The sequence below is a fragment of the Bufo bufo genome, chromosome 2 (assembly GCF_905171765.1).
Source record: "Bufo bufo chromosome 2, aBufBuf1.1, whole genome shotgun sequence".
Taxonomy (NCBI): Eukaryota; Metazoa; Chordata; class Amphibia; order Anura; family Bufonidae; genus Bufo; species Bufo bufo.
This window is the reverse complement of record NC_053390.1, coordinates 82,107,473-82,132,539: the sequence shown is the minus strand read 5'-3', so window position 1 is coordinate 82,132,539 and position 25,067 is coordinate 82,107,473. Positions and strand designations below refer to the sequence as shown.

General features: G+C 40.2%; 1 protein-coding gene across 1 annotated transcript; it reads left to right on the top strand.

Moving 5' to 3' along the window:
• Positions 1-16,025: 16,025 nt before the first annotated feature.
• On the top strand, positions 16,026-24,259 carry ISL1 (ISL LIM homeobox 1). Its single transcript, XM_040420168.1, has 6 exons — positions 16,026-16,143; positions 17,299-17,488; positions 18,532-18,794; positions 21,195-21,481; positions 23,416-23,583; positions 24,017-24,259. Exons 1-6 carry the CDS (start codon positions 16,116-16,118, stop codon positions 24,131-24,133), a joined length of 1,053 nt encoding a protein of 350 aa, XP_040276102.1. The 5' UTR covers positions 16,026-16,115; the 3' UTR covers positions 24,134-24,259.
• The last annotated feature ends 808 nt before the right edge of the window (positions 24,260-25,067 follow it).

Genomic DNA, 25,067 nt, shown 5'->3' with positions numbered 1-25,067 from the left:
AATAACTTCAAAAATTAATTTCTACTGTGAAAAACCTTTTCCGAACTCGGTTTCGTTCCAAGGTACCGCTTATTTATTTAACACACCTTGCTCCCCATTCACACCTGAGACCTTATAACACTAACAATTCATATGACACCAGGGAGAGAAAATGACCAATGTGGCACAATTTGTCGTGGAGGAGTGGAAGAGGATTCCAGTCGCAACCTGTGAACTCCATTTCCAAGAGAGTTAAGGCAGTGCTGGAAAATAATGGTGGCCACACAAAATATTGACAATTTGGCCATTTTCCCTTAGGGGTGTACTCACTTTTGTTGCCAGCAGTTTAGACATTAATGGCTGTGTGTTGAGTTATTTTGAGGGCACAGCGAACTTACACTGCTATACAAGCTGTTCACGGACTACTTTACATTGTATCAAAGTGTCAGATCATCAGAGTTGAAAAGATATAACAAAATATTTACAAAAATATGAGGGGTGTGCTCACTTTTGTATGGTACGGTATGTAGACAAATTTAAAGGTATGAATATGGCATGCCCCAAAAGTCATATCCCATTTTCCAGTCTTTGGCATAGAGTCTGTGACTGTCCTTCCTCATAAAAATCATGAGAGATGTGAATGGAAAAGTAAAAAAGTTATGGCTCCTGGAAGGCTGGGAGTGAAAAACAGAAATGCAAAAAAAAAAAATGTACCTGGTCTTGAAAGGGATAAAAACCTCATGTACTTTAATATAAAATTTATTTGCCAGCAATAGATCAATTTATAACATGTGGATGTGGAGTCCATGACTCAATGTCATTTTGTCGACAATTTTGGCATAAATAAAAGGAGATAAGCGAATTATCCCAAAAATGGAGGTCCTTCTGAATGATCACCTAATCATCTTCAGATTTCTTATAGCAGAATGTTTATTTAATACATTTTCTTTAGAAGACTTGAATATTATTTCTTTCATTAATTCTATGAGCACAAAAAGGTTGTGCTCTCATACAGTGAACCATACTATAATGCAGACATTATATTGCCATACAGACCCCTATAGTGATAAAAGATTCCTACCAGTAGCAATAATTCTCTCCCAGAGTGCCCATATTAGTAATAGTGCCCCTACAATGCCCCCAATAATGTTGCTGCTCCCTAACAGTGCCCCTGTTAGTGATAGTGCACTCCATATTGTGCTAATATGATTCTCTATAGTATTAATAAGGCCCCCCTGTAGTACCTCCAGTAGTATTTATCTAACTTTATAGTGTCCCCAGTAGTTAGAATGTCCCCTATTGAACCTACAGTGGTTACTGTCTAATGCATCCCTATAGTGCCCTTGTAGTTATAAGGCCCCTGTAATGCCTCCTACAGTGTCCTAGTAGTTAAAATGTCCCCTCATAGTGGCCCCAGCAATAACAATGCCCTGATTGTGCTACCAGTATTTATAATGCTCCTGACAGTGCCTCCAGTAATTTTAATGTCACCCATAATTCTCCCAGTAATAAGGTCCCTATAGTGCCCACTATATTCCCCAGTAATAATTATGCCCATAGTGTGCTCCCAGTAATAAAAATGACCCCATAGTGCCCCAGTATTAAAAACGCACCCTTAGTGACCCCGGTAATAAAAAAATAACCCCTGTTGTGCCCCAGTAATAATAATGCTCCCACAGTGCCCCCAGTAATCATACCTGCTATTGTGCCCAAGTTATATAAATGCTCCCTATTGTGTAATAATAATGTTCCCACAGTGCCCCCAGTAATATCCTTCCACTGGCCCAGTAATATCTCCCACTGCCCCCAATAATGTCCCTATATCACACACAGTAACGTCCCCCAACTGCCCCCAATAATCTTCATCTGCCCACTGCCCCCAGTAATGTCCCTATAGTGCCCACAGTAATGACTCCCTGCCCCCAGTAATATCACTATAGTGCCCACAGTAATGTTTCCCCACAGCCCCCAGTGTAATATCCTTGTAGCGCCCATAGTAATATCCCTATATTGCCCGCAGTAATGTTGCCCCCACTGACTGCCACCAATAATGTTCATCCCCCATTACCCCCAGTAATCTCCCTATAGTACCCACATTAATGACTATGTGTACTCAACCTCTTTGGCCGACCATGGCGTACTTTGTTCTGAGTGGAATCTGTCTTGTTAAACCGCTGTATGGTCTTGACTAGGGATGAGCGAATCGACTTCGGATAAAACATCCAAAGTCGATTCACACAAAACTTTGTTAGAATACTGTACAGAGCGAGCGCTCCATACAGTATTAGAATGTATTGGCTCCTATGAGCCGAAGTTACCCGAGACTTCGGGTAATAACTTCAAAAATTAATTTCTACTGTGAAAAACCTTTTCCGAACTCGGTTTCGTTCCAAGGTACCGCTTATTTATTTAACACACCTTGCTCCCCATTCACACCTGAGACCTTATAACACTAACAATTCATATGACACCAGGGAGAGAAAATGACCAATGTGGCACAATTTGTCGTGGAGGAGTGGAAGAGGATTCCAGTCGCAACCTGTGAACTCCATTTCCAAGAGAGTTAAGGCAGTGCTGGAAAATAATGGTGGCCACACAAAATATTGACAATTTGGCCATTTTCCCTTAGGGGTGTACTCACTTTTGTTGCCAGCAGTTTAGACATTAATGGCTGTGTGTTGAGTTATTTTGAGGGCACAGCGAACTTACACTGCTATACAAGCTGTTCACGGACTACTTTACATTGTATCAAAGTGTCAGATCATCAGAGTTGAAAAGATATAACAAAATATTTACAAAAATATGAGGGGTGTGCTCACTTTTGTATGGTACGGTATGTAGACAAATTTAAAGGTATGAATATGGCATGCCCCAAAAGTCATATCCCATTTTCCAGTCTTTGGCATAGAGTCTGTGACTGTCCTTCCTCATAAAAATCATGAGAGATGTGAATGGAAAAGTAAAAAAGTTATGGCTCCTGGAAGGCTGGGAGTGAAAAACAGAAATGCAAAAAAAAAAAATGTACCTGGTCTTGAAAGGGATAAAAACCTCATGTACTTTAATATAAAATTTATTTGCCAGCAATAGATCAATTTATAACATGTGGATGTGGAGTCCATGACTCAATGTCATTTTGTCGACAATTTTGGCATAAATAAAAGGAGATAAGCGAATTATCCCAAAAATGGAGGTCCTTCTGAATGATCACCTAATCATCTTCAGATTTCTTATAGCAGAATGTTTATTTAATACATTTTCTTTAGAAGACTTGAATATTATTTCTTTCATTAATTCTATGAGCACAAAAAGGTTGTGCTCTCATACAGTGAACCATACTATAATGCAGACATTATATTGCCATACAGACCCCTATAGTGATAAAAGATTCCTACCAGTAGCAATAATTCTCTCCCAGAGTGCCCATATTAGTAATAGTGCCCCTACAATGCCCCCAATAATGTTGCTGCTCCCTAACAGTGCCCCTGTTAGTGATAGTGCACTCCATATTGTGCTAATATGATTCTCTATAGTATTAATAAGGCCCCCCTGTAGTACCTCCAGTAGTATTTATCTAACTTTATAGTGTCCCCAGTAGTTAGAATGTCCCCTATTGAACCTACAGTGGTTACTGTCTAATGCATCCCTATAGTGCCCTTGTAGTTATAAGGCCCCTGTAATGCCTCCTACAGTGTCCTAGTAGTTAAAATGTCCCCTCATAGTGGCCCCAGCAATAACAATGCCCTGATTGTGCTACCAGTATTTATAATGCTCCTGACAGTGCCTCCAGTAATTTTAATGTCACCCATAATTCTCCCAGTAATAAGGTCCCTATAGTGCCCACTATATTCCCCAGTAATAATTATGCCCATAGTGTGCTCCCAGTAATAAAAATGACCCCATAGTGCCCCAGTATTAAAAACGCACCCTTAGTGACCCCGGTAATAAAAAAATAACCCCTGTTGTGCCCCAGTAATAATAATGCTCCCACAGTGCCCCCAGTAATCATACCTGCTATTGTGCCCAAGTTATATAAATGCTCCCTATTGTGTAATAATAATGTTCCCACAGTGCCCCCAGTAATATCCTTCCACTGGCCCAGTAATATCTCCCACTGCCCCCAATAATGTCCCTATATCACACACAGTAACGTCCCCCAACTGCCCCCAATAATCTTCATCTGCCCACTGCCCCCAGTAATGTCCCTATAGTGCCCACAGTAATGACTCCCTGCCCCCAGTAATATCACTATAGTGCCCACAGTAATGTTTCCCCACAGCCCCCAGTGTAATATCCTTGTAGCGCCCATAGTAATATCCCTATATTGCCCGCAGTAATGTTGCCCCCACTGACTGCCACCAATAATGTTCATCCCCCATTACCCCCAGTAATCTCCCTATAGTACCCACATTAATGACACCCCTCCCCCCCCCCCCCCCCCCCCCATATGCACTCACTGGTAATGGGGCCTGGAAGTGTCACTGTACTTCATGCCGGGCCCCCGTCATAGCGCTCATCACAGCAGCATCACATCCCGTCGGTCCGGCATCAGGCCCCAGAGATGCCCTACTAGTTATATTCACTAATGACACAGGTGGGCAGAGCCTATTTTGATGTTAAGCAGACTGCGCCCACTTCATTAGTGATTTGAGAATACTAGTAGGGCAGCGCCGGGGCCTGATAGATAAGAGGATGCTGAACCAACAGGAGCACTGCTGCCTTCTTAAACAGCTGATCAGTGGGGGTCCTGGGTGTCGGACCCCCACCAATCAGATACTAATGACCGATCCTGAGGATAGGTCATCGGTTCAAAAAAATCTTGGAAAACCTCTTCAATATCAGTTTTTGCTATTTTTTCACATATTGTTACTTTCACATATTATTGCTTTCAACTTTTTCAAAAAAATTTAATGTAAGGAAAGGCCGTTTAGATAACCCAATAAAATCCATTGGATGAGGCTGTTCATCTCTGTCCTGCAATTACGTAACTAAAACTTGAATTTCCATCGCATCCTATCACCGCTCTTGTAATTTAGGAGAATATAACTGTAGCCTCTGTTGTTTTACCAAACAGTTTTACAAAAATCAAATTTCATTTCATAATTACATATTTTGAAAACATCCAGTTCTTAATTATAGCTAAAGAGACGACTGAAATCTGCTAAAGAAAGTTATAGGAGCATAATTACCATGCAGATTCCGAAAAAAAATCTGAAAATGTTCAGGTTGCTATAAAGCTGAATTGCTCTTAAGTACAGCATCATGGGGAGAGGAACTCATTGTATTATTTCAATGAACTCGAATGTGGGAAATCTTGAATTGGCTATAATAATCTGCCAAGTGTGAGGCTGTGCCGCAAAGGTCAATTTTAGATAATATCTTCATATTCTACGCACTCCGAGTGTGTTCAGATTGTCTAAGGGCACCTGCTTGTTCTGGAGCCCATACGGTTCATCATATTAGCTTCTTTTTCTGCAAAGGCTCAATTAAATGCATTCACATTGTAGCCTGGACTTGAACTAGCTGGTGCATGCAGCGGAGGTCTTATGAATAGTGGTATAATTTACATACCAAACCACCATCTTTCATATGAAAGGGAAGGCTCTAGGGGTAACTTTACGGCAGCCCCTAATTGCAGCAGCAATTCAAGCCAAAATATTAAAGGATGGGACATGGGAGCCCAATGTCATGAATGCGCAGCTGCCTCTGCTAGACTGGGGGTTATAGAACTGAGGGTTGTGGCAGAAAAATTATTTCAAACAGGTCACAGATGAAGCCTTATTTAGGAACATAACGAGAGGAATTTATAACTGATGTGGAAAAAGTGGCAAATTTTGGTACATGCCGTTTTTTGCACCAAAAATTTCAACTTTTTGTGATTTGTACGCTACTCTGTCCACTTTTGAAAAGTGAGTAATAAAGTGGAAGAGTAGTTTGAAGCTGGTCGGATTAGGGTTTCTGGGGCCCACCAGAAAAAATGATTCATCAGTAAGGGTTAAGAAATAAGCCATCAGTGATTATATCCAAAGGCTTTTTTTTCTCCTGGATCTATGGGGCCCATTATGGGACCAGAGTCTGGGCCCACAGGAGGATACGCTGGTGCCCTGGTGGGCCAGTCTGACCCTGATTGTAGACCAGATTCATTAAATGTGGCCTTTTAAAAAGTCGTAAAGAATGTCACAAACTTTCTCCAGTAGGAGAGGAGCATAGAAACTGGAGTAACATTGCTAGACCCAAGTGTTATGCACCAAATTCATCAGATAGAGTGTGGCGCAAATTAGGGCAACACAGACTCAGGCAAAAGAGACTTCAGACATTCCGCTCATGGTAAATTCCCTTCATTGTGGCAAACTCACCCCCCTCCCCAAACTCTTAGGCCCCTTTCACACGGGCATCAGTTCTTTGTTGCGTCAAAAACGCAGCATGCTCTATGTTCTGCGTTTTTCACGCAGCCCTGGCCCCATAGAAGTGAATGGCGCTGCGCGGAAAAAAACGCATTGCATCCGGAAGGAAGCGCGAGTGTGATGCGTTTTGATGTTCACTTTTTTATCACGCGCGTGAAAAACGAATCAAAAAGCACTGCACCCGCGCAGAAAACACTGAACCACTGAACGCAATCGCAGACAAAGCTGACTGAACTTGCTTGCGAAATGGTGCGGGTTTTCCTGAACGCACCCTGAACGCATCCGGACCTAATCCGTCACGCTCGTGTTAAAGGGGCCTCACAGCAGTTTTTTTTTTTCCCCCTAGTGAAAGGGACATGACTAAGTTATCTCAGTAAGGTAACATATGTAATATCTAGAGATGAGCGAACCAAACGTTTTCAGGTTCTGGTGGAATTCCGTTATCACGGAATATAACAGAATTCTATGACGGAATGCAAAACGGAATGCCTCTTAAAGGCTTCCATTTTGCCTTCCGTTATAGAATTCCATTATATTCCGTGATAACGGAATTCCACCAGAACCCAAACGCCAAACCCGAACCTGAAAACGCCAGGTTTGCTCATCCCTGGTAATATGCCATTATGGTTACAGGGATTAGACAATTGCTAGGTTTCCTACTGTCTACAGCAGTGATCAGTTGTGATCTGCAGGGGAACCTGGTAACAAGTGTTTCATTCTCCTACAGTGCCACCACAGGATAAAAGGAGCATTACACAGATTAGGCTGAGTTAATATTACCTTCAGCTTTCCGTTCTTCTGATACGTCAGAAGAAGAGGGGGAAAAAAAACAGGATCCTAAAAAGACGGATCCTATGCATAACTGATGCAACATGACACGTTTTTTTACAAGATCCAGTTGCTGTTTTTTTTCTCTTCTTCTGACAGAAAGTTGCACGGTGATATAAACTAAGGGTACTTTTACACTAGCGTCGCTGGATTCCAGCAGGCAGTTCCGTCGCCGGCAATCTGTATACAAACGGATACCATTTGTAGACGGATCTGGATGCGGATCCGTCTCACAAATGTATTCAAATACCAGATCTCTCCTGTTGTCATCTGGAAAAACAGATCCGCATACGCAGACCGCAAAACCGGATCCGTTTTTTTCCAGAACACTCAGGGTCGGATCCGGCGTCAATTCATTTCAATGTAAAATAATGCCGGATCCGTCATTCCGGCAAGTGTTTTGGAATTTTGGACTGAACTGAAGACATCCTGATGCATCCTGGACGGATTGCTCTCCATTCAGAATGCATGGGGATAAAACTGATCAGTTCTTTTCCGGTATTGAGCTCCTAGGACGGAACTCAATACCGGAAAAGAAAAACGCTAGTGAGAAAGTACCCTTGGTCCTACATTTAAATTGATGTGCTGTCCATGTACCGCATGGATGTTCCAATTCTTCAGGGAGAGAGAGGGACATCTTCTTTGAAGCTGGGTTTTCTCCCATGGTTTCTTGATGGTACAAATTGCAATGTAAAATTCCACAATGGGGTACATTTCTAAAATAAAATGCTCAGGAATATAGGTGTAACTGTGCATTAAGAAAACAAATATTCACCACATTCAGGGGTGCACTGCCAATGAGGCGGGGTGAGGCAGCACCAGATAGGGACAAGTGGGGGGCAGCGGAAAGGCCTTGGGCTTCTGCATAATTAACTGTATCGCTATATTAACCAGTATGTTTTGTAGAGCTATATGTAATGTTTTACAAGTAATGCCTATAACAGTAAGGCTGGATGGAAGGGGTTAGGTTGAGAATTTGGCATTGGGGGAAGGGACACGTCATTTCAGTTTTCGCCTCAGGCAGGAAACTAGATGCACCCCTGACCACATTTATTAATTTATTAGAAAAAATATCTTCTCCGACAAAAGTCCTTCATCAGAAGGTGACTTTGGTTCCAACAGCCATGAGGTGACAGAAGTACATCTGTGTATATCCAGGGGGTGTTCTTTCCATTGTAACGTGTCCTTCCTGGTTCCGTACTGGTAAATGATTTGCTCCATTCCCAGCAGGGAACACAAGTTTATGGGACAGATATCACTAGGCAGAAGGTGCTGCCACCAAGTAACCTGGGGCCACCATACAGTTGTAATGATGTATCTGGAATTGTGAAGGGGACAAGCCCCATTTAGGAAAGTGAAGCAGTCTCCAATAGCAACCAATCAGACACCGGCTCTCATCTCTCAGGCGCCCTTTGAATTATATGAAGACATCATTGGCAAATTAGATTTTAGATGCAGTGCACTGAGGAAATTATTTTGCACCTAAACTCTGCCCTCCAATACTGGTTACGACTCTATTATAGTGTCAGAGTGCACCCACTAACAGCGTCCGCTGGGCAGTGCCACCATAACAGTAACAGTGTCGGCCAAAGAATGCCTCCACAAGCAGCAGGAGTTAGAGAGCGCACAGAAATTCAATGATGATCAAAGAGTGCCCCCATTACAGTGCCAGCCGGAGATCAAAAACACTAATTGGGTCAGCTAGAGTGTGCTGACATTGACAGGGCCGACTAGGGTACAGCCATCAACGGTGCCAGCCAGAGAGCAGCCCCATAAACAGGGGAAGTTAAAGAGCGCCCACATAACTCATGCCAGTCAGAGAGCAGCTCTATAAACAGGGGAAGTTAAAGAGCGCCCATATTACCAGTACCAGGCAGAGAGCAGCTCCATAAACAGGGCAAGATAAAGCGTGCCCACATCAACAGTGCCAGTCAGAGAGCACCGCCATAAACAGGGGAAGTTAAAGAGTGCCCACATTACTCATGCCAGTCAGAGAGCACCGCCATAAACAGGGGAAGTTAAAGAGTGCCCACATCACCAGTAAGAGAGCAGCTCCATAAATATGGGAACTTAAAAGGTTTCTGTCACCAGATTTAACCCTATTAAGCTGGCTGACATTAGCGATGTGCTAATATCAGCTAAACCTAAGTAGCCTATTCCTACTTGTATCTATGCCCCCGTTATGCCAGAAATCAAACTTTTATAATATGCTAATAGGAGGGAGGGGCGTTGTTCCTGCTCCTAGAGGCTCCGTTCTCCCACCTCTCCATTCACCTCTATGGGATTGCCAGAAATAGCTGTTTGTTTGTTTTTTCAGAACTCCCATAGCAGTGAACCGAGGGTGGCTGTGCATGTGCGGCTGCTACCTCTTCACTTCGGGGGTCCCATTTTGGTGATAGGAACAGGTCTTACATCTGGCATTCATGGCATATCCTACCAATATGCTGTCAATGTCCCACATGGAAATACCCCTTTAATTCCCTTCTGTGCTATTCGGGCTATCGGATCTCCCACATTTTGTTCGGGTACAACGGGTCACATTTACAACTATCCTAAAAAATCTGGTTTATAACATGGATAGAAATGGTCCACGAGATGTGACGTTCTAACAGACTATGTAGCGGGAGCTTCATGTATTCCAAAAGTTTAACTTACCTGAACAGGACCATTCCACACATCCCCCAATGTAGTCTTCTAGCCCTCAGCCCATGATGCTGTCCTCAGGAGCTTGTGATCTGTGTCTAACCACAAGTGGCGCTGTAACATTATTAACAAACTGTACTGAATTGTCTAGGTCACCTTCACCACATGTTTGTAACTATACCTACACCAACAGGGACAAGGACCATGGTACTCGACCACAAAATCAAAAGGTCAAAAAGGTGTTTGCCAAAAGGGCTTACAATCTAAAGTGGTGATGTTATCCAGCCGCAGGTATGACAGTCTACACTGATAGAGTCAGCATGTATACGCATTCCTTTAACATGACCTGCAGGACTCACCCATAAACATACATATTGGGATTGGCCAAATGGACTGTGAAACACTTATCTCCTGGAAGAAAAGAGAAGCCTTCTGCTGGTTGAACCAGGTTATTCCCAATATGTGGGGAACTCTGACAGTAGACGGAGAAGGCCAATACTCATATAGGTGTCTGTCCCTCCTGCGGCTCACAGTCTAAGGTTGGTCACACACATTAGACAGGAATTGGTAGAAACCACCAATGTAGGCAGGTTTAACTGACATCTGATGTGTATGGTGGCCTCCAGACTGTGAGCTACCTCATGTGCATGGACATGTATATCTGGGGGGCACTTCTGGAGGAAATCTCCCAAGGAGTAGATGTGAATAAAGATTGATAGATAGATAGATAGATAGATAGATAGATAGATAGATAGATAGATAGATAGATAGATAGATAGATAGATAGATAGATAGAAGATAGATAATAGATAGATAATAGATAGATAGATAGATAGATAGATAGATAGATAGATAGATAGATAGATAGATAGATAGATTATAGATGGATAGAAGATAGATAGATAGATAGATAGATAGATAGATAGATAGATAGATAGATAGATAGATAGATAGATAATAGAAAGATAATAGATAGATCGAAGATAGATAGATAGATAGATAGATAGATAGATAGATAATAGATAGATTATAGATAGATAGATAATAGATAGATAGATAGATAGATAGATAGATAGATAGATAGATAGATAGATAGATAGATAATAGATAGATTATAGATAGATAGATAATAGATGGATAGATAGATAGATAGATAGATAGATAGATAGATAGATAGATAGATAGATAATAGATAGATTATAGATAGATAATAGATGGATAGAAGATAGATAGATAGATAGATAGATAGATAGATAGATAGATAGATAGATAGGTAGATAATAGATAGATAATAGATAGATAGGTAGATAATAGATAGATAGATAGATAGATAGATAGATAGATAGATAGATAGATAGATAATAGATAGATAGATAATAGATAGATATATTGATAGATAGATAGATAATAGATAGATAAGCAGATAGATAGATAATAGATAGATAGATAATAGATAGATATATTGATAGATAGATAGATTGATAGATAGATAGATAGATAGATAGATAGATAGATAGATAGATAGATAGATAGATAGATAGATAATAGATAGATAAGCAGATAGAAGATATGTAGACATCAGATGGCTGGAGACACATATATATATATACTGATATATTTAGTTGGGGGAATGGCTGAGATTAGTCGGGGCTTCTCCTTCTTCTGGACTTGGTGTAATCCTTTCAGACTGAGCAGATTTAGTTCTCAATATTCTAAAGAGCAGGTCCTGCTGATACATGTGCTGCTGCTGCTGCTGCTGATGAGGTCCATTCCTCCGATCATGAGATTAAGGCCGGACACCTGAGTAATGGCCGGTGACTGATGTCCTGTCCGGGCTGATGGTCGGTGCAGGGAGGAGGAGGCTGAACTTCTCCTTCTTCTGGTCAGGGATGGACACGGGTATTATTTCTATCTCCTCCTGCATCTCTGGAGGCTTCTTCACATGTTCAGCGTTTGCCTGTTGCAAATCCAACTGGTATTTTACCAGGAGCAGAAATCCGCAGATCCAAGTGTGAATTAAGGCCATGGATATTCCACGTGGAATCCATAGAAGTGATGAGCGGCAGACTGTGTAATATGTCTCACATTTATTATTACTATTGTGTCCAGAACATGTGACTGGGGAACACAACGTTCACTTCTATGGGCTGCAAAATGGAGAGAGAACTTTATCCGAATTTAAGCACAAATCCACTGAGAAGTCCTGACAGAATCCTGAGTGTGAACAGAGTCTATCTCTGTAGCTCCTCTATTGTCCCCGCTCTTTCCCTTGTATTGTTTCCCTCCCTGTTTGTATTTCATTTCCTCCTCTTTTTTGTATTTTTTTTTTATTCTTCTTCCTTCTCTTATTATTTCTATGATCAGTATTGCTGCTCTTGTTGCTTTTACATGTTTCTCTTTAATCACTTATGATTTTTTCTTTCTTTCTTTTCTTACTCTTTTGTTTATGCTCTGTCTCTCACTATTTTCCTCTCCTTTATATTTCTGCCATTCACTATCTGCATTTCTATTCTCTTTCTTTCTTTCCTTCTTTCTTTCATCTCTCTCTCCTCCATATTTCTGTCATCATTTAATCTCTACCTTTCCCTTTTTTTTCTTTCTCTCTTTTATTCTTTCTTTCTTTTTCCCTATCTTTCATTGTATCTTTCTCTCCCCTCTCCTTCTCCCTCTATATTTTTTTTCTCTCATTCTATCTACAATTTTTATCTTTCTTTCTTGCTCTCTCTTTCCCTCCTCTCTATCTCTATTATTTGCTCTCTATATTTCTCTCTTTTCTTTCCTTCTTTCTTTTCTTATTCTTTTGTTTACGCTCTGTCTCTCACTATTTTCCTCTCCTTTATATTTCTCTGTCATTCACTATCTGTATTTCTCTCCATTCTTTCTTCTCTTCCTCCCCTATATTTTTCTCTCGCATTCTATCTACAGTTCTGTTTCTTTCTCTCCTCTCTATTTCTGTCATGCTCTCTCCATTTCTCTCTTTTCTTTGTTTCTTTCTCTCCTCTATAGTTTTCACATGTATTCACTCTCTACCCCTTTTCTTTCTCTCCACATCTCTCTTGTATTGTGTTTATTATTACTACAGCTAATGCTCCTAATAGTAATACTAGAGGAGGTGTACTTTACATACACCCCCTGCACACTGTACATGTATGAAGCTGTGCCTGGTCTCCTACTGGGGTCAGATCATTGATGCCCGCGGTCTCCTGCACATGATGAGCTGCATATCCCAGTCCAGATCCCACTTCATGACCATTGCTTCCAGTGATCCCGAATGTAGCAGTCATCCCTGGGTTCTGGCTCCTTCCTACTCAGCTCAGACTGATGGCAGTGCCTCCTGTACATGCACAGGGGAGCTGGGGACTATACCGGCTGCCCTCCCCTCCTAATACAAGACAGGCTGGGCGGGAACTACTACCCCCTCCCTCTCTGAGACTGCATCACACTCACCAATGCCAACACCACTGCCAGCCCAGTGCCAAGCATTTGTCCTTGTGATCTGCAGTCTAATAACATAACTTGTACTGCAGACTGGCAACTGTGTGCCCATGGTAGTAAGTGTGCAGTAGGTGTGCTAGTTACTTCTAGTCATCCATGATTAGATAGATAGATAGATAGATAGATAGATAGATAGATAGATAGATAGATAGATAGATAGATAGATAGATAGATAAATAGATAGAGAGATAGAAGATAGATAATAGATAGATAGATAGATAGATAGATAGTAGATAGATAGATATTTGATATGCAGATAGACATAGAAAAGTTAGATTAGATACAGATGATCTATATGTACACATATAACGATAAGTTAGATATATAATGCTAGATAAGTAATAGATAGATGATAGATAGATAATGACTATTACTGAAGCCCCCCCTAACAGCAGTATATCAGGTGGACCTGAGCTTCTATACAGTCTTTAGGATATGTGGTCCAGTGTATATGCATTACTATTAAGTGTATGGAGAATTAAAACAAAATCAATATTGATTTTAAAATTGACTCCCATTTTCTATGTGCCAGTCATACTGTGATTTGTAGTCCTACAGCTTCAGAGAGACAACAGATCACATGATGCCTCACTGGTTGCTACCATGCAATGGCTCCAATTGTGTAGTCTTAGGTTTTAAAACGAGGGGGAGCAGCTTTGATCACAGTGAAAGTATTGTATGAGGAGACATCTGAGAACTACACAAAGGCCGGAGAACGTGTCCGCATTATCATAATTGGCTCATTTCCAAAGTGAACACAAGAGGTCGCTGTTGTGATCCAATCCTGGAAATATTGTCTAAATTGTTAATCACCAGGTTGATGTTCACCACAAGAATCCCAATCTGGAGTGGCTTCCAAAAAGAGAGCAGACACATGGGCAGCAATAGACTGCCAGGGCCTCAGCAGAAGCAGGGTATCACAGATGATGGATAGAAAGACAGGTAGATAGATAGATAGATAGATAGATAGATAGATAGATAGATAGATAGATAGATAGATAGATAATAGATAATAGATAGATACAAATAGATAATAGATAGATAGATAGATAGATACAGATAGATATTTAGTAAATAGATGGATAGATAGATAGATAGATAGATAGATAGATTAAAAAAAAAGATCATTTCTACATGGATACTAAAATTATATCCATCTATCTATCTAATATCTATCTATGTATATAACTTATCTTTTTTATATCAAATCAATCAATCTAATATCTATATTTGTACATAATCTATCTATCTCCTCTAAGGTCAGGCAGAAATCATTTTCTATGTCTTGGAGCTTCATATGTAGTGGACAGTATGGTCCACACAATGTATCACACATGTGCAGCCTCTGCTCCTGGACACTATTTTATTAAAAGACACAAATGTTCCAGTTTGTTATTATTTATTTTTAGGAACATTTTAATTCTCAGACTTTTCATATAACCGACTGTGAAAATCTTGAGCAAACAAACGCTGAAGAGGTCAGTGGTCACCTCTATTGTCTGTGGGAGAAGTAAGACGGAAGCAGTTCATGGCCTAAAGTCCACAAAGACTTGTCAGGGACCTGCTGTCTGCTCCTGAGACTGGCCACCTAGACTGATGGACACAGACAGAAGGACTGCAGATGACCTCCGTGTATGATAGATAGATAGATAGATAGATAGATAGATAGATAGATAGATAGATAATAGATAGATAAATATGGGATGGATAGATAGATAGATAGATAGATAGATAGATAGATAGATAGATAGATAGATAGATAATGGATATTACATAATAGATAGATAATGGATAGATGATTGATAGATAATAGATAGATAGATAGATAGATAGATAGATAGATAATAGATAGATAGATAGATAGATTATAGATAGATAGATTGATATTAGATAGATAATAGATAATAGATAGATAGATAATAGATAGATAGATAGATAATAGATAGATAGATAGATAGATAGATAGATAGATAGATAGATAGATAATAGATAGATAGATAGATAGATAATGGATATTACATAATAGATAGATAATGGATAGATGATTGATAGATAATAGATAGATAGATAGATAGATAGATAATAGATAGATAGATAGATAGATTATAGATAGATAGATTGATATTAGATAGATAATAGATAATAGATAGATAGATAATAGATAGATAGATAGATAATAGATAGATAGATAGATAGATAGATAGATAGATAGATAATAGATAGATAGATGAAGGAAAGAAAGAAATGTCAGATAAAACAGATACATAGATAATAGATACAGATAGACTCAGCAGTGATGTACATCTGTCAGTAGGAGACCTCCATATCTGCCTGTGATGTCGGATACTATGTGTGTGGAGTATACGGGGTTAACTCCTTAGGTGCCGTGTTGTAAAGCTGCTTTCATTCAGGGGGGTGGCCGTTAACCCTTTCGCCGGCTGTGAGTGGAGGGGAGGGGTCCCGTAGTGGCTCCAGGACCTGTAATGTGATAATAAGGCCAGCTGCTGGGTGCTGGGCTCAGCCAATCAGCCGCGGGCAGCGCTGACGTCACCTCGCCCTACGTCACACCAATGGAGATTGAGCTGAGTTGGAGCAGAGAAGTTTGAGTAAAGAGATAAGGAAGAGAGTGTGTGATCAGCACTGAGTCCAGCAGCATCAGAGGCAGCACTGCAGCCGGGGCTCCTGCACCCAGCACCCCTCCTCCACCTAAGCCTGGGTGCCCTGCAAGCTGACACCATCACACTGTGGACCCTGCACCCACTCACAGACATGGGAGACATGGGAGACCCTCCAAAAAGTAAGAACACCATCTACTATTATTATACCATGCCTGTCTGCTTCCCCATGTGTGCACTCTGCCCGCTGTCACTGTGCCTGGGTGCTGTGTGCAGAGCCTCTCAGCCTGGCCAGTGGGCAGGGGCTGCCCTGCATGTCTGCTGTGGAAGTGTGCCCTCCTCTGCCTGGCAAGTGGTAGCCACTGATTGTAGTGAGGGCAAAGGGCAGATCCAAGTGCAGTGTGTGTACTCTATGTGTATGTGTGTGTAGTGTATGTGTTATTGTGTGTATGTGTGTGTTTATGTGTAGTGTATGTATTTGTGTGTATTGTATATATGTGTAGTGCATGTGTGTATGTTTGTTTGTGTGTGTGTATATGTGTAGTATATATAAGTGTGGTGTATATGTTTATGTGTAGTGTGTGTGTGTATGTTTAAGTTTATATGCAGTGTATATGTGTAGTTTATATGTGCAGTGTATATGTGTAATATATATAAGTGTGGTGTATATGTTTATGTGTAGTGTATGTGTGTATGTTTAAGTTTATGTGCAGTGTATATGTGTAGTTTATATGTGCAGTGTATATGTGCAGTGTATATGTGTAGTATATATGTGCAGTGTAAATGTGTAGTTTATATGTGCAGTGTATATCTGTAGTATATATGTGTGGTGTATATGTTTATGTGTAGTGTGTGTGTGTATGTTTAAGTTTATGTGCAGTGTATATGTGTAGTATATATGTGTAGTGTATATGTGCAGTGTAAATGTGTAGTTTATATGTGCAGTGTATATCTGTAGTATATATGTGTGGTGTATATGTTTATGTGTAGTGTGTGTGTATGTTTAAGTCTATGTGCAGTGTATATTTACATATTTAGTTTTTTATATTGTTTAGAACTGTATACCTAGAAATATACTATATATATATCATCCAGTGCACCGCCAATATTGGTGTCATAATATGACTGTCATTTATTATTATTTTTAGTATTATCATTATTATTATTATTTCCTATAAAACTTAACATTGAAGCTTATTTGACATTTATTGCTATAATCTCCGCCGCCGTCCTCACACTGCAGCCTCCAGAAGAGGAGACCCCTCATGTGCACCCCCTGATTATACCTGACATACCGCACCGTCAGCCGCCGTTCACACCTGTACCTTCCCTTGCAGAGAAGCGGCTGATGTCGCTGTGTGTCGGCTGCGGCAATCAGATCCACGACCAGTACATCCTGCGGGTGTCCCCGGACCTGGAGTGGCACGCCGCCTGCCTGAAGTGCGCCGAGTGCAACCAGTACCTGGACGAGACCTGCACCTGCTTCGTCAGGGACGGGAAGACTTACTGTAAACGGGACTACATCAGGTAGGTGGGGCCCGGCAGCCAGACATTATTGGATTGCATGTGTCTGGCATTTTCACAATATTTACTTTTTGATGATCATACATTTATTATTTTTTGCTTCTGAATTAATCTAATCGATATTTTATATTCATAAAATATTGTATTTAATAAAAACTTTACCATAATATAGATACTATATATACCGTCCCTATATTATACTATATATATTATGCTATATATACTTTATACTATACATACATTATATATATAGATGCAGGTAATTAGTGGATGCCCCCCTCCCCCTCCCCCTTATCTCTTATCTTATCTCGGCTGATGAATTTGACAGAACAGATCAAATTGCTCATCATCTGCCGACAAACAATTGGGATATTTAGATAATGGGGAACTGCTTCCTTCCTCCCCTGAAAATCTGCGAACTGATAAAGAGACAGAACTGGTTGTGTCCCTTCTGTGTCACCGAGGAGGAGCCGCAGTTTTGTTTTGTTTTTTGTTTGTTTTTTTAATTATCCTGTATTTTTAGCGATAACAAGAAAAGCCCCAAAATAATAGCTTTCTGCCAGATCTAATTCACGATTGCAATGTTAACGAATCGGGCGAGTTTCTGATTTGTAGAATAGATCCCTGACATTTCTCTGTCGGGTTAGTAAGAAAAAAATGTAAGAAATAATAGTAAATGGCAAAAGTTAGAATTAGAGCGCATCCAGGAAAATAATAATAATAATAATAAGTAATATATATATATATATATATATATATATATATATATATCTATAAACCCTATGTATTTTATGGTCCAGACACTATACCCTTCTCCATAAATTAATAATAATATAGGTTTTTAGGATTCATCGAGATTTTAGACTAAAGTTTAATCCTGGATCCTTAATGTTCTATGTGTAATATTATCTGTAGATCTGTTGTACATGAGGTAGGTGTGCCTGGGAGGAAGGTAGGTGGATGGACAGATAGATCCAGGTACTGTGTGTGTGTTGTCCTGTGGTGCCCACTGTCTCCCATGTGACTGACCCCTCCTGTGCCCGCAGGTTGTATGGCATCAAGTGCGCCAAGTGCTCGCTGGGCTTCAGTAAGAACGACTTCGTGATGCGCGCCCGCTCCAAGGTCTACCACATCGAGTGTTTCCGCTGCGTGGCCTGCAGCCGCCAGCTCATCCCCGGGGACGAGTTCGCTCTGCGGGAGGACGGACTGTTCTGCCGGGCGGACCATGATGTAGTGGAGCGGGCCAGCCTCGGGGCCAGCGACCCGCTCAGCCCGCTGCACCCCGCCGGCCGACCCCTGCAGATGGCAGGTACTGAGCCCCCCACTGTGCTGCACAGAGAACCTAGAATGGAGACATTCTATATCTACCTATCATCGAGTCTATCTATCTTATTTATTTTTATTTCTCTCTTTTTATTTATTTATTTATCTTTCTTTCTTTTCTTCTTTCTCTCACATGTATATAATTATTATTTAAGTGCAGGTTTGGCCTCATCATTACCCCCCATGCTAATAACCCAGCAGCCCTGATGCCCCCCCTGTTGGGTCGGGTTATATTTAGGGGTGGGGTCACCCCCTCCCCCAGCAGCTGTATATCAGGATGGACTTGAGGAATGAATGCAGATCCTTAGACTGTAATTTTAAACTGTCAACAAGCTAATCTCCAGTAATTGCAGCAGCTCAAGTGATGGAGCAGTCTTCTTCTTCTTCTTCTTCATCATCTTCTTCTTCTTCATGACATGGGGGTACCTTGTGCCTGCAGGGGGGCTCCTGGGTGCACACTCCAGCACAAGGATCACATAGCAGAGTCTGGATAAACTGCTTGTTATAATCCGAAAAGGACATTTTCCAGCCCATTTCTGACTAATTGAAGGGAGATTGGATACATTTAACCAAATCTACTAAATACCTCAGGAGTGGGTGGGGGGAGGCCCCTGCCCTACCTGCCTGGCACTGCATGCACCCGGCCCTGAGCTGAAAGTCACATCCAGCTCTGCTCTACTGAGCTGAAAGTCACTGTATCTCCAGCAAACACTGCACATGTGCTGCACTTTATGGTCGGATCTTATCAGCTTAGCACAATATTGAAGGAGACCCAGTGTTTGCCTATAGTTATTGTATTTTCTATCAGCTTGTAGCAGTCCTGTGAATAGCACCTCTGATAGCAGCACCAGGGGCACACACTCATGTCTGATGTCCTATTTATTTAGGCATGCTCCACAGAGAAGGTTTTGTGAAAGTATGTGCCTCCAGAGTCAATAATTACACTCATGTGGAGGCCTGGGCTTCTCTGCTGCAGCCAACCATAAGTCAAGGGTACAGGCAGAATACCTGGGAATGTATTGTGCTTCATTTCCATATCCATGTAGTGTGACCTGTATTACACGGGGAGACATTGTAGAGGATTCTGTACCTGGCATATTGCTGTAATATTGCACATTATTTCAGTTTTTTTTTTTTTTGCAGCATGATTGCATATGGACACATGCTGAAGTATATTGCAGATTGATATACTTTACATTGCAGTCCATTACTGATACCTTATTTCTTGTACTTTACTCCTGGACATAATGTGCTACATTACAGCTGGATACACTGCATAGACTGTAGTGCATTCTGTATTGCTACACTTTATGACACTTTATTGCACTAATATTGCACTTTCTTTTTTGCACCTTTTTAAATGATTGCATATGGATTCTTGCTGTACATGAGAGGTAGATATTGCATATTGCATTGCATATATTGCATGTTATACACTTGTGATATTGCAGTCTATAACATACAGACACATGGTTATTCTGATAGATTTCCTATATGCTATATTACATACAGACACATGGTTATTTGCTGTATATGGATGGATTCTGGTAGATTTCATATAGACATAATGTGCTATATTACAGGTAGATACATTGTAGTGTATTCTGTGTTGTTACACTTTACTAGATTGCATATTGTCCTAATATATTATAGTTGTATAGTTGCACATTTATAATTGACTGCTCATGGACACATGCTGTATACTGATACATGAGAGGTGTATATTGCATATTGATACACTTTACATTCTAAACTGATACATTTGTAATAGGGCAGTCCATGACATAAAGACACGTGGTTATTTGCTGTTTATTGGTGATTTCTGCTAGATTTCCCATAGATATAATGTGCTGTATTACAGGTAGATGCATTGTAGTGTATTCTGTATTGTCAGATTGCACATCGCTTCTATTACACAGATAGCTTTCGTTTTGCACATGGACACATGCTGTATACTGATACATGAGAGGTGTATATTGCATATTGCTATGCTTTACATTCTAAATTTCAGGTTGAGATAGTGCAGTGTATTACATACAGGCAGATAGTTATTTGCTGTATTTTGGTGGATTCTCATAGATGACACATGGACAGAATGTAATATTCTACAGATGTTTTATTAGGAAACTTTTTAGATGACTTGCCGTTGATATATACTGCAGTGTATTTCGTATTGAAACATTGTTTCCTACATTTATACATTATTTCATCCAGATACATTCTTACATGTATTTTTTAGCGTCACATACCCCTGTATGGCACTGCCAATGGGGAGCACAGTATTTGCTTTTAATATGGGCTTAGAAAATAAAAGGCATGAAATAACAGTAATCTTACTAATATTTTTTGAGTTATCTTAAGACCGATTCCTTCTTTCCTTTTACAGCAGAGCCCATTTCTGCCCGGCAGCCAGCCCTCCGACCCCACGTCCACAAACAGCCAGAAAAGACCACCCGGGTCAGGACAGTTCTTAATGAGAAACAGCTTCACACCTTGAGGACCTGCTATGCTGCCAACCCCAGGCCTGATGCCCTCATGAAGGAACAGTTAGTGGAGATGACCGGCCTCAGCCCCAGAGTCATCAGGGTTTGGTTCCAAAATAAAAGATGTAAAGACAAGAAGAGAAGCATACTGATGAAACAGCTCTCGCAACAGCAACCCAACGACAAAACGGTAAGTGGAGACCTCACCCACAGGGGGCGCTCCCCACAATGTGTCATTCGTAGTGTGTAGTCAGGTCTCATTGTACAAGGCAATAGTGGAACTTCTTATTAACTGCTTTATTCTTAGCATACAAAGCAACAAACAAACAAACAAAAATTATTTGCATTATATAAAAGGATAGAGTTTATTTATTTTTATTTTTTGCATTGCTGCAAAATGATCATTGATATGATATTAAAATATTTCCTTTCTTGGTGATATGAACTGTAAAAAGAGCTGAAGAGATGTGACCTGTGCCTGTCTGTTTCCTTGTGTTCTAGCATGCTGAGCTGTGTATGGCAAGATATACATTTTTAACATTTTATCTGCACCTTTATATTTTTTCTAATTTTAATTTCCACAATAAATGCATGATATTATTATTATTATTATTATTATTATTATTATTATTATTATTACTACTACTACTACTACTACTACTACTACTACTTTTATTACTACTTCTATTACTACTACTACTACTTATTCTTTTACTAATACTAATACTTCTACTGTTATTATATTTCTAATAGAATCTTCTATTGTTGGTCATTACAGCTCCATATTAAAATTATCCCCACTGCTCCATTATTTAGCAAATACAGTTTTGTATATTATAGTTTGGTATTTTGTGTTGCGTTACCAAAGAGTGTTCATTATTGAATGCATTTTATACCAGTATAGTTCATTATGTGATTTGGTATTATATGGCATATGGTTGTATGTGGAAGAATTGTATTATTGTATAACATAACAGTGCATGCCATAGCACCCATAAATGTTGTATAGGGCAGCATGGTATTACCATATGCATGTGATAGATAGATAAATAGATAGATTAAATATTAGATAGATAGATATTATATTATATAGATGATATTAGATAGATAGATAATAGATATGAGATAGATAATAGATAGACAGTATAACCTTAGGCCTCCTGCACACAAACGTTTTTTTTTTCTGTTTACGGGCCGTTTTTTTAGTTCCGTATACGGTCCGTGTACGGAAGCTTTCATTTCAATGGTTCTGCAAAAAAAACGTAATGTCCTCCGTATGCATTCCATTTCCGTATTTCCGTTTTTACGTTCCTTTGAAAGATAGAACATGTCCTATTATTGCCCGCAAATCACGTTCCGTTGCTCCATTCAAGCCAAAAAAACAGAACACATACGGAAATGCATCTGTATGTCTTCCGTCCGTTTTTGCGGAACCATCTATTGAAAATTTTATGCCCGGCCCAATTTTTTCTATGTAATTACTGTATACTGTATATGCCATATGGAAAAACTGAATGGAAACGGAAACAGAACAGAAACAAAAAATGAAACAACGGATCCGTTTAAAACAGACCGCAAAACACTGAAAAAGCCATACGGTTGTGTGCAGGAGGCCTCATATTGCATAGTATCTCTGCTGTTTGACACAGTGCAGCATTTTCAGTAGTACACATATGACGTGGGGATTATATAATACCCAGCATATGATATTCTTAGTATGGTGCTGCATTTTATCTTTGGTATGCTATAGCCTTTACAGTGTATTTTAGTGTATTATATTACCTTTTGCTTCCTATTCAATGTAGAATAGACAAAAAGCTTGATATTGCAGAGCCTTTCTGTAAGTTGCAGGTTACAGTGGCTGTGAATTATTCTATAGGTTGTACATGATCTAGAATGGTTGGTCCTGGTCAGTGAATTATCCTATAAGTTGTACATGATCTAGAATGGTTGGTCCTGGTCAGTGAATTATCCTATAAGTTGTACATGATCTAGAATGGTTGGTTGGCCCTGGTCAGTGAGGTTTGTGCCTTTCTTTGATGCCTGCATGGACTGCCAGACGGTCTCTATTGTTTTATTGTTCTGACTGTGCAGTAATTACAATGCAATGTCCTGTCATTACAGAATATTCAAGGGATGACAGGGACCCCTATGGTGGCTTCCAGTCCCGAAAGACACGACGGTGGATTACAAGCAAACCCAGTAGAAGTGCAAAGTTACCAGCCCCCTTGGAAGGTCCTCAGTGACTTTGCCCTGCAGAGTGACATTGATCAGCCGGCCTTCCAGCAACTGGTGAGTGCTGCTCATTTTTCTCAGGCTGAGGACATTTGTGGGAGAATTGTCCTACATAGACATACAGTAAAATACCATATGGGATCTTGTGTAATATTACATTATATTATAATGCATTGCTTAATAAAAAAAGATTTTGCATTTGAAATAATTAGGCCAAAATGCATATACACACAGAATATACAATTATTTCAAATTGCATTACCTGTGTCTTCCATCATACTACAGCAAAAAATGTATAGTAGTCATACCTACTGCATAGCCATGTAGCCATAGACCTGCATGCTGGTCCTTGTAGTTCCATGTTACAGGCCAGTACTCCTCATACAGAATATCTATCTGTAGATGTTGATGTTATGATTTTGTGTCTGGAAATGCCTTTCACACTCTTTTTCTTTTGTCCTGCTTCTAATTGAAGACCTGTTTCTCGCAGGTTAATTTTTCAGAAGGTGGTCCAGGTTCCAATTCTACTGGAAGTGAAGTGGCCTCCATGTCCTCCCAGCTCCCAGATACCCCAAACAGCATGGTAGCAAGCCCAATCGAGGCATGAGATCTGGGAATGAACTCTATGGTCTCCCAACCCAACCCCTCTTTTTTTGTATTACCAAAAAAAAAGGGACATATATTGGCTTGGACTTCAATAAAGTATTTGATGACCCAGCTTAATGCACCAGAGCACCCAGGATAGTCCATCTGATGCATAGAGACCATCTGGTGAAGATGGCATGGTAGCAACACTGTGAAGACAATCATGGGATCTTACTAGGATTGAACAGTATCCAAAAAAAATGGTTGCATAGGAGCATTACCACCACCAGTCCAGGACCAAGGCCTAGAGGATTTATATCTGTGGATCTCCAACAACATATGTGAATAATGTAGTCTTACATCTCACAACAAGAGACCAAGATGGGAAGATAGCAGAGAAGATCTAAATGGTGCTGCTTATCTGTGGAACATCACTTTATTATTTGCCTTGCCAAACAGGAGCTCCAGTGGAGGATGAGGCTGCAGACCATGGAGGATGACTTGGAGGGATCATCATGGAGGATTACAGGTGGAGCCATTGGGTTGCAGTGTTCTCAACTGACTATAACCAGAGGAGCTGTATGCAGGCCTCACATAGCATGTAACTGTTTCTGAGATGCCCCTCCTCATAACAAGAAGTCCAAAAATACAACAAAAGCATTGCTTACTTTTTTTTTTTTTTTACTTGCCTTTTAATATTACTCTTATTTTATTTTTCCAACATCCAACTCTTGGAAGCATTGCAGCAACAACAAGGTATACCTCTATTCTGCCACAGGCCTCTCTGGATCGTGTGTGATTCTGAAAGAGACATGAACTTATTTCTCCCCCCATCCCCAAAGATGTGTATAGTTATTATTATTATTATTGGTTCTAAAAGACTGTTCTCTCTCTGGAAATGATGAGAAAGGGAATTTTTTTTGTTTGCTATTATTGCATTGCAGAAATTATAAAAT